This window comes from Anas platyrhynchos, chromosome 30, assembly GCF_047663525.1.
Source record: "Anas platyrhynchos isolate ZD024472 breed Pekin duck chromosome 30, IASCAAS_PekinDuck_T2T, whole genome shotgun sequence".
NCBI lineage: Eukaryota > Metazoa > Chordata > Aves > Anseriformes > Anatidae > Anas > Anas platyrhynchos.
In genome coordinates this window covers 5,225,162-5,237,479 of record NC_092616.1, presented here as the reverse complement: position 1 = coordinate 5,237,479, position 12,318 = coordinate 5,225,162, and the positions used below count along the sequence as shown (strand labels likewise).

General features: G+C 50.5%; 2 protein-coding genes across 2 annotated transcripts in view; both read right to left on the bottom strand.

Moving 5' to 3' along the window:
- Positions 1-12,318, bottom strand: part of LOC119712973 (uncharacterized) — a 672,213-nt gene that overhangs the window by 185,414 nt on the left and 474,481 nt on the right. The gene's annotated exons all lie outside the window — the stretch shown is intronic.
- Positions 4,939-5,898, bottom strand: LOC119715217 (olfactory receptor 14A16-like). Its single transcript, XM_038172460.2, has one exon. The coding sequence runs from the start codon at positions 5,896-5,898 to the stop codon at positions 4,939-4,941; it is 960 nt and encodes a 319-aa protein (XP_038028388.1).

Here is a 12,318-nt window from a genome sequence, read left to right as displayed (position 1 = left end):
ACCTCTTTGTGGTCTCCCTTTTTCTCAGTACTGCCATGTTTGCCTACCTGAAGCCCCCATCCATCTCCTCCCCATCCTTGAATGTGTTGGTGGCAGTTCTGTACTCAGTGATTCCTCCAGCAGTGAACCCTCTAATCTACAGCATGAGGAACCAGGAGCTCAAGGTTGCTGTTAGGAGAGCAATTTCACAGATGTTTCCTAAGAATGATTATTTTCCCTTCTTTCTCCAGAAATGACTTTCTGCATATCCTCTTGCAGTCTTGATCCTTGTATTATTATCATTATAGCTATTGTTATCTTCAGTGCCACTTGCATTTATAATGTTCTAAAAAAAAAAAAAAAAGAAGTCATTTATTCATCATCCTTTTACTGAGGAGGTACTTCCTTTTTGTACATCCCTTTTTTGTACTTCCTTTTTGTACATCCCTTTACTGAGGATGTACAGTAAACACTGCTCTGTTTACTGTTGAGGTTCTGTAAAAGTCTGTCTAAAAGCACATCATCACTGACTCATCTGTGTAATAAAATGGGGTGTCCCCAGTTCACTGCCTGAAGATTTGGCTAGTCTTTCAAAGCTGGTGCCAAGATCAGGGCTGTGTAGCTGCTCCCTGGAAGGCCTGTTGCTGCATGGATCTGGGAGAGAAATAGGTCATTGTGTGAGCTGTGAGAGACCACAGGTAGGATTTAGGAGCAGCCTGCTGGTGTCTGATGACAGTGGAGATGGTGAAAGGTCACTGAGATACAGAGCCATGACCGTCCCAAATGTGGCAGGGCAGAGGACAGCCTCCAGGACACGAACGTTGAGCTGTGTGGAGAGCCCAGGTGTTCTCCATGGGCAGCATGTGCCCAGGGCAGGCAGTGACTGGAGGCCAAAAAAGAGAGAAAATGCCCAAGATCTTGTCACCAAAGAAGAATGTCATAATTCCTGTGGGATTCTGTGGAGTACCAGCATGCACAGGGAAGGGAGGTTGGAGAGAGATTAATGTCACCCTTACAAAGTTATCACCAGCTGGATCTAGAAAGACACCGGGAAACCCCTAGTGTCCTTGGCAATGTTCCCTGCTCTTTCTGAGCACCTGCCAGAACGACAGACCATAGTAAGTGGGATTAGCAGCACTGATCCCAACCCAGCTGGATTTACTTCCCACGCTGTGCAGCTCAGCCCGTGTGCAGTCACCTCTGGGGCACCACAGCCTGCTTGGTCTGCTAATAGTGCCACCAGCCCAGGGACATGTGGGGATCATGGGAGGTGGCCAGGAAGAGCTGGACAGATCAGAGGACACATGGGGAGAGATCAAATGGGAGTTGGCCTTGGCTGGAAGTTGTCTGAAATACTGGTGTTAACCTAATCCCAAGACTAGGTCTGGACTGTGGGTACCCTAATGCGTGCTCATGGGTTAGAGTAGAAGATGAGCCAGAAGTCCACAGTTTCCTGGTGCTGCACTAGGTTGGGAAGTGGCTGAAAAAGGACTGGTGCCCTCTATTCTGCATCTCATAACTCCATAATCTTTCCTGAAGGGTGGCATCGAAAGCCAAGTCTGGTGCCTGTGCCAGGGCTTCCACTGACGGAAGCATGACACAGCAGCCATATCAGTTTGCTTCTGTTCCTCAGTCTAAGTCCATCACATGTCCATGTGAGAGTCTCCCCCAGCCTATGTGCTGAACAATAGCCCAGAAGTCATCAGCAAGCCCTCAGCTTGGGTCCACCCCAAGGCAATGCTGTGAACCAGTTTTTCTGTGAAATCCCACAGATCCTTGTTGTGGTTTAACCCAGCCAGCAGCTAAGCACCACACAGCAATTCACTCACCTTCCACCCTCCCTTTCTGAGATGGGGGAGAGAATCAGAAAAAAAAAAAATATTAAGCCTATGGGTTGAGATAAAGACAATTTATTAGGGCAGAAAATAAAGGAAAATACTGATATGTACAAACAAAGTGATGCACAATGCAATTGCTCACCACCTGCTGACCAATGCTAAACCTATCCCTGAGCAGCCTGCCCCCTCCCCTGGCCATTCCCCCCCCCCTCTCCCCCCCCCCGTATAATTGTTGAAAATGACATCATATGGAATGGAATACCCGTGGCCACTTTGGGTCAGCTGTCCTGGTTCTGTTCACTCCCAGCTCCTGCTGCACCCCCAGCTTGCCCACTGGCAGGACAGAGAAAGAAGCTGAAAAGTCCTTGGCCTGGTGTAAGCAGTGCCCTGCAACAATTAAAACATTTTTCTCATCCTAAATACAAAACACAGCACCATACCAGCTACAAGGAGGAAAACTAACTCCATCCTAGCTGAAACCAGGACAATCCTTAAACTCTCCTGCTCATAGTCCTTCCTTGGTGGGTGAAGGGAATTTATCACACGACTCCAGGCTGGTGTGCAACTGAAGCATTTATTGAGTATACATTCTTGCATTTATACCCTTAGCATCTCTGCACGTGCCAGTTATGCTACCAGGCAAGCTCGCTCATTGGTGGCTATACTAGTGTTCACACAACTATCACGCTCTTATTCCGCTCGTTGATTTGTTGTCACGTGGACCTCTTGTGCTGGTTGTTTTCTCAACTCCTCAATTGTTACTTCTTCTTCGACCTTGTGCCTTATCTTGCATTATCTTGTACCTTAGCTTGCATTTTTCTATTAGCTACTTTATTTTTGTGACTAGCAGGTACCACAGGCTTCCAAACTGAGCTCCCATAGGTGGGTGCTTGTGGGTAATGTTTTTGTGGACTCTGGGAGTGCAGCTGTGACTGCAGGAAGGACAAGTCCTCCCCTTGATCTTGTCCATGACTAGATGCCTCTGCATGCTGCACTGGAAAAGGGAGCATATTGATGACATGCTAACGCCCCTTTCACTTTCCCCGTGTCTGTGGGGTCCTCAAAGAATGTGCCTCAGTCCTAAGGTCCAGCCCAGCTCCTGCAAGCATCAGGAGCCTGGAGAAATTGCCCCAGAAGTCTCAGCCCTCTTGTGGACTCAGGCAAATACACACAAGTGTATGCACAAGCACACAAACACACAATCTCACACACACAGAGATGTGCGCACAAGGCACGCACTTCTGTGCATTCTTTACCTTCTCATCTGTTTCTCCAGGTGATCCTGTGAATCACATCAGGCAGACCACGTGGTTCAAATGGCACAAGCTTCCATCTTACTGCCTTTTCTCTTTTCTAATTATAACTAGTAATGTACTGTTCCCAGGCTGCAATGGTAGACCTGCTACTTCAAAGCAGCCTATCCTGCAAGGGCATTTCCTGCATTTAAGGATGATCTGCCCAAGTTCAGATCAAAGTCAGTTCCTCCAGCTGGAAAAGGAACCTGTCAGCTGCTGGCCAAACCTGAGCCAATGAGCAATGCTGGTTGTGCCTCTTTGTCATAATTTCCTGGCAGAGGAGTGAGAAAATGTGAGAGAAGCAGCCCTGTAGACACCAAGTTCAGTGCAGAAGGAGGGCAGGATATGCTCCAGGTGCCAGAGCAGAAGTTCCCCTGAAGCCCATGGAGGAGCCCATGTGGAGCAGGTGGATGTGGCTTGAAGGAGGCTTCAGCCACTGGAGAGGAGCCCACATGGGACCAAGTTTTCTGGTGGGATCTGCAGCCCATAGGGAGGAGCTGACACTGGAGCAGACCACTTCCAAAGGCCTTTCCCCAGCTCTGTACAGATCCATGTTGGATAACATCTTAAGAACTGCAGTCTGTGGAAAACTCATGTTGGATCATTTTGGGAAGAGAATTCATGCATCCCATGGGAGGGAAGGACCCCACCCTGGTGCAGCAGGAGGGTGAAGATGGAGATGAAGTGTTATGGATGGACCACACCTCTCATTGCCCAGTCCCACGCATCGCTTGGTGGGGAGGAGGTTGAGGATGTGGGGTGGAGGATGGTTTTTGTTGGCTTTTGTTACTGCTCTAGATTGTTATTAATCCGCATTAAATGACATTAATTCTCCCCAAGCTAAGTCTGTCTTGCTGTGACAGTAATTGTGAATGATTTCCTGCCACTTACCTCAAGCCATGAGATGTTTAATTGTATTCTCTCACCCTGCCCATAAGGAAATGTTCCCCCAGCACAGCCCCCTGCCAGCCCTCACTGCCCTGGCCCTCACTGCCCTCCTGCTTTAGCAGCCTCCCCCCTTCACCCAGCGCTGCCCCAGCCCCATCATGTCCCTCACAGGGGTTCACAGACAGCCCTGCCCTGGGGCTGGCTGGGCTCTGGGCCTGGAGAAGGACCAGGCTGGGCTGGCTGTTCCCCCGGTACAGGCCCTGAGCCCAGCAGGAGGATGGGAGTGCTCACATTTCAGTGATTGGCCCTCCCCAGACTGAGGTGGAAGGCTGGTGCTGGGAACCGTGAGGGGCTGGGGCTGGTGGTAGCTTTCTCGGGCAGTTTCTCCTTTTTGTTCATGCTACAAGCTGGGCTGAATCTGTGCCCTGGGACACTCTGCTCGAAGACACTGTGGGTGTAGAGATAGTCTTTATTGTCTGACCACACTCATGGTAAGGAAATTTTTCATAATGTCCATATTGAACCGCCCCGGTACAGCTTTGTGCCATTCCTTTGTGCCTGAGGATGACTTGAATCCTTTTTCAGACCCACCTTCCCTGTGCCTGCTGGGTCCACATTTCCTCCATGGAGACCGCAGACGTCTCATTTGCCTGTAGAAGCCAAGATACCAAAAAGACGCTATGAGAGAGTAAGCTCAGTCCCAGTGGTACACATATTTTATAGGGGCTACAGGGAAAGAGAGCAGGTTGATGTTTCAGATGAAATGAGACAAAGCCAAATGTGTGTCGGAACATCGCACTGGTACTTAACAACAACAACATCAAAATCAATGTCAACATAAACATAAAATAATATAATATATAATATAATATAGTAACAATAATAATAATAATACAATGCATAGGAATGTACTGAATATACAATGAATATACTGTGAGTCAGTTGTGGAGACAGATGAAAAGTTTACCAGCTGTGAAAAATGTCAATGAAATCACTTTGTTCAGTGCAACTTTCAGCTCCTGGTTTCTCATGCTGTAGATGAAGGGGTTCACTGCTGGGGGCACCACTGAGTACAGAACTGCCACCACCAGGTCCAGGGATGAGAAGGACAGGGAGGGGGGCTTTAGGCAGCTGAAAAAGCCAGTACTGAGAAACAGGGAGACCACTGCCAGGTGAGGTAGGCATGTTGAAAAGGCTTTGTGCTGCCCCTGCTCAGAGGGCATCCTCAGCACGGCCCTGATGATCTGAACATAGGAGAGCACAATGAATACAAAACACCCAAAGTCGATGAAAACATTACCTACAAGAACCCAAACTTCACTGAGGAAGGACTGTGAACAGGAGAGCTTGAGGATTTGGGGGATTTCACAGAAGAACTGGTTCACAGCATTGCCTTGGCAGAGAGGCAGGGAAAATGTACTGGCAGTGTGCAGCACAGCATTGAGAAAAGCAGAACCCCAGGCAGCTGCTGCCATCTGGGCACAAGCTCTACTGCCCAGGAGGGTCCCGTAGTGCAGGGGCTTGCAGATGGCAACGTAGCGGTCGTAGGCCATGATGGTGAGAAGAGAATACTCTGCTGACATCAAAAAGACAAACAGAAAGACCTGTGCAACACATCCTGCATAGGAAATGGCCCTGGTGTCCCAGAGGGAATTGGCCATGGCTTTGGGGACAGTGGTGGAGACAGATCCGAGGTCGAGGAGGGCGAGGTTGAGGAGGAAGAAGTACATGGGGGTGTGGAGGCGGTGGTCACAGGCTACGGCAGTGAGGATGAGGCCGTTGCCCAGGAGGGCAGCCAGGTAGATGCCCAGGAAGAGCGCGAAGTGCAGGAGCTGCAGCTCCCTTGTGTCTGCGAATGGCAGGAGGAGGAATTCAGTTATGGAGCTGCTGTTGGACATTTGATTCCTCTGGGCATGAGGACCTGTCTGAGGAGGGAAATACAGCAAAATGTTAGGCTCAGCCCTGTGAGCAAAACCTACTCTGTTTCTTGTTAAACCTCAGAACTGCTGCTTCCCTTTTAGGAAAACCTCTGCTGCACATTCCTTGGTAGAGCTCTGGTTTATGCTACCAGAGGGTGCCACTGGGAGCAAGGGACTCTGGAAGTCCTTGGCATTACTGCTGTACTCAAGTGAAATCTTGCCTGAGAGGCAAGGGCTCTGTCCCTTAGAGCAGAGTAAGGGCAGCTATCCTGTCCCAAAGTCCTGGTCACAGCTGCCCTGGACTGGCACCGCTTTGAACTCAAAGATACCATCATACCCAGGTGTTCCCTTAGAGAAGAGCCTGCACACTGCGCAGAGTAAAGGAATCCAGTTTCCAAGTGCAAATCTCCAATCTCCTGTGGCCTTGAGTGTGGTCTCAGTTCTCCACGTGTAGCAAGGGATACAGAGGGATCACTGCAGCTAACACATAGAGATTTCCAGCAGCATTTCCATGCCCTTAGCCATCAGGTGTCTTCTCCATGGAAAGCACTGAGCTGCTATGGCAGAGCTGTGCCCTGGAGGGGGGCAGCCTGCAGCCCAGCAGAACTCTTGCAGGAAAAGTTTTGAATGCACTAAAAACAATGTGACCTGAAGACAGAGTGAGCTCATTCTCAGCCCCACACACAGCCCTACATGTCATGACAGGACATGGAGGCTTTTCCTTAATTTATGTATCTGAATGACAAGAATGTGAATCATTCTGAGCTGCACCTGACTTATTCTCTACATCACTGACTCCAAAGGAGGATCATGAATAAGTTCCCATGCCAATATCTCTGGTGGTCCATGCTGGAGGAGCGGAAGAGACCACAGGCTGTATTGTGGAAGACAGCAACTGTGCAGGGGTGGCAGAGAAATTTCAAAAGTCCCCCTTCTATGTTTCTGGGAGCAGCTATCTCTCACTCCCTGCCCATGGTTGTGAAGCCTGCGGCTGTCCCTGCCTGCAGCTGGGTCTCTGTCCCCACACCTCCTGCCTGCAGCTCACAGCCCCCATCCCATCCTCTGGGTGCTCAGCTCTGCCCTGCAGACACCTCCTGGCAGCAGGGCTCTGCCCAGGGGCAGCTCGCTGGGGACACGTCCTAGAGACCAGGTCACTCCAACCCTGCTGACACTGTGCAAGGAGTGGTGGAGGTTTCTAGGGGTTGAAGGGCAGGAAGGGACTTACTGGGGGTCATTGTAACCTCCTTAGGATGCCTTAGGACTCTCAGGCTTTTATAGGATAGCATCATATCTTTCTATTTCCACTGAACCAAAAAGAGAAACTGAAAGGAGAGGCTAAGGGAAGGTGAGAGTGAAGTTCCCTTTGAAATTCCCTTGGTGTGCTGTGGAGCTGTGAGCAGGCTGCCCCAGGCAGTAGCCTCCCACCAGCAGCAGGACCCTGCCCTGCTGGGGGGGGCTCCTTCCACCCGCAGCTTCTCCCTGCAGCGCCCTGGGCAGCTCCCCGGGCAGGCTGAGTGCTGAGCCTGGCAGGCGGCAGAGGCCCTGCCCCGGCACACAGCCCCTGGGCCACAGCAGGGACCCTGCTCTGCACCACAGCCCTGGACACCCCTGCCTGCACCCCCGGCTTCTCCTGCCTCCACGAACTGCGGCTGCATTGCCCTCCAGCCAGAGACTTACCGGGTGCAGGGCTGCGAAGTCTTCTCCTGCAGGGAGCTGTGGGCATGCTGCCACTTCTGCCTGCCTTTAAGCACTGTGTCTCTGCAGGCAGTGCCCCCAGCCCTGCTGCGCTGTGCAGAGGAGCTGCTCCTGGGCAGAGCTGTCTCTCTGCAGTGCTGCCCGCTTGCCAGGAGCTCCCCTTGGGCCCAGGAGCCCGGCCCAGCTCAGCAGCAGAGGCCCAGCCCAAGGCCTCTCTTGCTCTGCCCCCCACCAGGCTCCCTGCACATGGCCCTGGTGCTGCAGGGGAACCTGCTGGGAAACAGCCTGAAGGGATCCCTGGGGCTCCAGCCCTCCCATGGCACACACACTTCTTCACACCAGTGTCATTTCTCCTTACAGAACACCAATTAAGTGTAACAATCACATCTTCTTGTCCCAGTTTCATTTTTTACATGAAATCATGGTCAGGGACTGATCTCTTTCATCCCCAGTTAAGGAATTAATTCAGCAGAGTCAGTCAAGGCATCTCATGCTGGTTGTTATTTCTGGGGCTGGAAAAGGATCTCAGCTCCCTCCCATAGGAGCTGGGATTCCTCAGGCCTCAGTTCAGGTGTCCACAGCATAGGCACCTTAATGCGAATTACTGAGCCACAGTAGCTCCTTAGTGGAGATGGAGGACAGGCAGGAGCTGTTCAGATGGAAATACCTGCTGAAATTTGAGGTTGATCCTTTCGTCTGATGGGGCGTTCCTCAGGCCAACTGAAATGCCAGCAGATGCCACATGTAGGACAACTGAACCTGTCCCTACTCCTTATGTGCAGGGCAGCCTGCAGAGCCTGTCAGCAGAGCAAAAGGAGTCATGTGTCACAGGCAGAGCTAAACCTATTCTGTTCTCTTTTAAATGTTCTCTTTTTTCCTTTCTGTTCTACACGGCCCTTGGCTGTAATGGCTGTTGTGTCTCGGACATCTCCACAGGGCCTCAGCTCTCACCAGCCAGGTCTCCCTGCCCTTTGTGCCTTGAGGAAGGACTTTGCAGGAGCACAACAGGTCATCAGTGAGGATAAAATCCATGGTTACTTTGCAAACTATACCCTTAACAGTCCATGGGACCTAGGGGCCTGCATCCAAGGGTACAGGGAGAGTGTTCTGGCCTGGAGGTACTGGCTCCTTATGATCCCAGGAAGGGATCAGACAGCAGCATTCAGGTGCTGTAAGAGATCATTTAAATGCTCTTAGAGCTAAGACTATAAGGAGAGAAGACTATAGATGATCTGTTGAACTTGGTGTGACTTTATTCTAGACACAATACTCCACCGTTAGTCTCAGATCTCCATTACATGTTAGCACTGACCCTATGGGATTATTAAAGGTGAACAAATTTTGCTGATCAGTCCTTGGCTCTGCAGTTAATGAATCACCATATATATGGGAATCAGGGAATCTTGGATGGTGCCATATTGCCACTGGTGCACCATTTGGGTAGCTACTGGCACGTTGACCCTCAGCAACCCCACAACTGAAGGATCCTGTGAGTGACTGGGCAAGGTAGAAAACTGTTGAATGTGCATAAATCACCATAAATCACCTCCAGCATGGCCAATTCCATCAGATATGGGCTGCCTCTCTCCCTGGTTGTCCATTTGCCTGGGTGACATACAACATCTTCCTTGAAGGGATACCTTTCCTTTACACCTGACAGGAGTTACCTCAAGAGAGGGAGGATTTGTGCCCCCTTTGCAATTGCTTTGTCAATGCCCCCTTCCCTGGAGAGGGATCCCAGCTGCTTGCTTTCCCTGCCCTCTAATTCCAGGCTACCAGCCCTGTTATCCCAGTATCGGAGCAGCCAGGTGACAATGTGCTGGCCTAGATGATGGCTGAAATCTAATCACACATCTCACAGCTCCCCAAGGAATGGTGCTCAGGAGCTTACTGCTCCTTTTATGTTATCTCTGTCTTCATCCACCTTTTCCTGTGATGGCTCTACTTGGGAGTAGCCTGTCTCGTTTTCTTCTTCGTCCTTCCCCGTATGAGCAGGAGCTTATTTTCTAGCTAAGCAAGCTGATTTTGTCTCTCCTGTTTCTTCTCATATGCATGTATGAGTGATAGAGGCACAGGTTGCTTCTCTGGCCCAGTCGCAGGGATTGGAGTTGTGTAGATTGCAACTCAGTAAGCATAGGCCAAACCCTAGCACATTGCAGTGATTTCTCTCTCTTTGGAATTGCAAGGGTGATGACACTCCTTTTTCAAGCACTCTGCCTTTTTATTTATTTATTTATTTATTTATTTATTTATTTATTTATTTATTTATTTGGAATCTGCACTTCTTCAGGGGTGAAGTTAGAAAGCATTGGAGGTGCCCACAGTTCTAGGTGCCTGCCCATATCCTCCCACACACCCTGCCCCTCATAATTATCCCGCCTCAGGGCAGATCATTGTGTGGCATTCTGAAATAGTTTACTCTAACCTTAAACAAAACCTGAAACACATTCAAGACACATAACAATATGTACAGGCTGATTTGAACATCCCAAGGATTCCAAGTTTTGAAGAGCTATTGTAACTAGCTGTGGGGAGAAGAAGTGTCCCCCCTCTCCCCCCCATCATTTCCATAGATTGGCTCCCCGAGGTGAAAAGTAAAGACTGTTAATTATAAATAGTTTCTGCGAGAAAGTTCCTCAAGCATGGAGGTGACAGCAATGCTGAGTACAACTACCAGATTTGTCTCATGACCAGTAATTTTATCACAACATAAGGCAGTGTTAGGCCGTGGAGTAAACTAATAACCATAAACCAGCCCCCACAAAGGATAAACAGCACAACAGGGAACACACACAATATGTAATGTGCTACCCAACACAGTTCTGAGACCAAACACAACTACTACACCAACAAAAAATGAACATTGTGGTCAGCAATGAGCTGATCTATAAGCTGATCTATTGCTTATAACAACTTTATTTTATCATGATCCAGTCATATCTGTCATTATCTGAGCCCTTTATGGCCCACGCAGGATTCATTTGGGAAGGAGGGCATCCCACAGGAGGGACTCAGAGAGGGCAGAGATTGACCATCAAGGAGCAGTGGAAATAATGTCATGGACTCACTGCAATTCCCAATTATCCTGTTCCACCCAGGACAAGGAGTTACAGGAGGCTGGATGGGGGGAATGGTGTTTTTAGTTTGCTTGTACTTCCTCAAGGTTGTAGTGCACCGATGATAGGCAATAAAATATCTTAATCTGCCTATGCTAAGTCTGTCTTGCCTGTGATGATAATTGGTACCCATGAGGATATTTGGTGGGTGACCTCCTGTTCTACCTCAAGCCTTGAGCTCTTTTCATCATATTTTTCCCCCTTTTTCTTGTAGGTGGGGAAGTAAAAGAGCGGTGGCCATGGAGTCCACCTGTGTACCTGTGTAAACCCACCACAATATGGAGATTGGAAGGGTCCAGCACCAGGGCTGTGTCCATCCAGGGATGGCATCTCAGCACCCAGAACACGCTCTGCCAGCCTGGTGGCACAGGAGAGAAGGAGCAGAGGTTCCCCTGAAGGAGATCAGTACAAGGGGAAGGCTTGATTTCCAACACAGACATTTCTAGCACATTCCTGAGAGGCCTGTGGAGCTGCAGGACACACCAGTCTCTGGGACACCGGACGCCCTTCCTCCCAGAGCCAGATCCTGAAGAGTCACCAGCTCCCAGGGAAACCTGGCCCTGGACTGTCCCCATCGCAAGGAGGCTGAGCCATGCCCAGAGGAGCCCTGGGGCTTAGGGCACCCCTAGCATCAGGACCCAGGAATCCTGGCTACCACATACTCCCCTGAGCCCAGAGGGACACTCAGGCAAGGCTATTGCAGCAGCCACCAGCCATTTCCAGCCCCCCGCAAAGCTTTGGACAGCTGCCAGCCCCTGTGACACATCTTGGGAAGGGGCTCCTGACACCCTTACCTTTGAGGGAGAGCAGCAGGAGCACTGGGAACAGGGAAGTCATGTCAGAGGCGATGGTCACCCTCCAGCAGCCCTCCATCTCGCTTACTGTTGGCCCTCAGCTCAGGACAAGGGATGCCCGCCCTGGCTCCTCAACCACAGCTCCTCTGCAAGGTTCCCCTGCTCCTCCGCCCGTCAGCGAGGGTCGCCCAGTGCAAGCTTGCTGCCTGCTGACCCCACTCCTGGCCACAGTGGTGGGGAGCACCCAAGCAGTCCCCAGCAGGGACCAGGCCTTGCAGGGAAGTGCCGGCACTGCCACTGCTCCAGTGATGATATCCTGGTGATGCAGTGCACCCTCTGTGACATCAGCATGTGTCATTTGAAGGCCTGTGAGGTCAGCAGCATGGAGATGGCACAGCTCAGGAGAGACATGAGAGATTTCCCTTCTTGTCCTGAGAAACAACCACTTCCCTTCTACCCAGTTCTTTTTGGGATCAGGAACAGATCAGGGACATCTCCAAATGGTGGTAAAGGCCATCGAGTAAAGGAAGTGGAGCCTTGGAGAAATCACTACTGCCCCCTTATACCAACATGCTTCTGCTGTTGGGAGCCCTCCCACACTGGTTGGGTTTGAGGCTTGTCCTGGGGCTTGGATTTTTCAAAAGATGGGAGCAAAGGCACCTGGGATGGAACAGCCCCTCGGTGTGCCTGAACTCTTCACAGCATAGAATTCACTTCTGAAAGAAAGATGGGCTTTACAGAGTGAATTGGAGTACATGCCAGGGCCTCAGCACCATCCCCCAGTCTGCCATGCA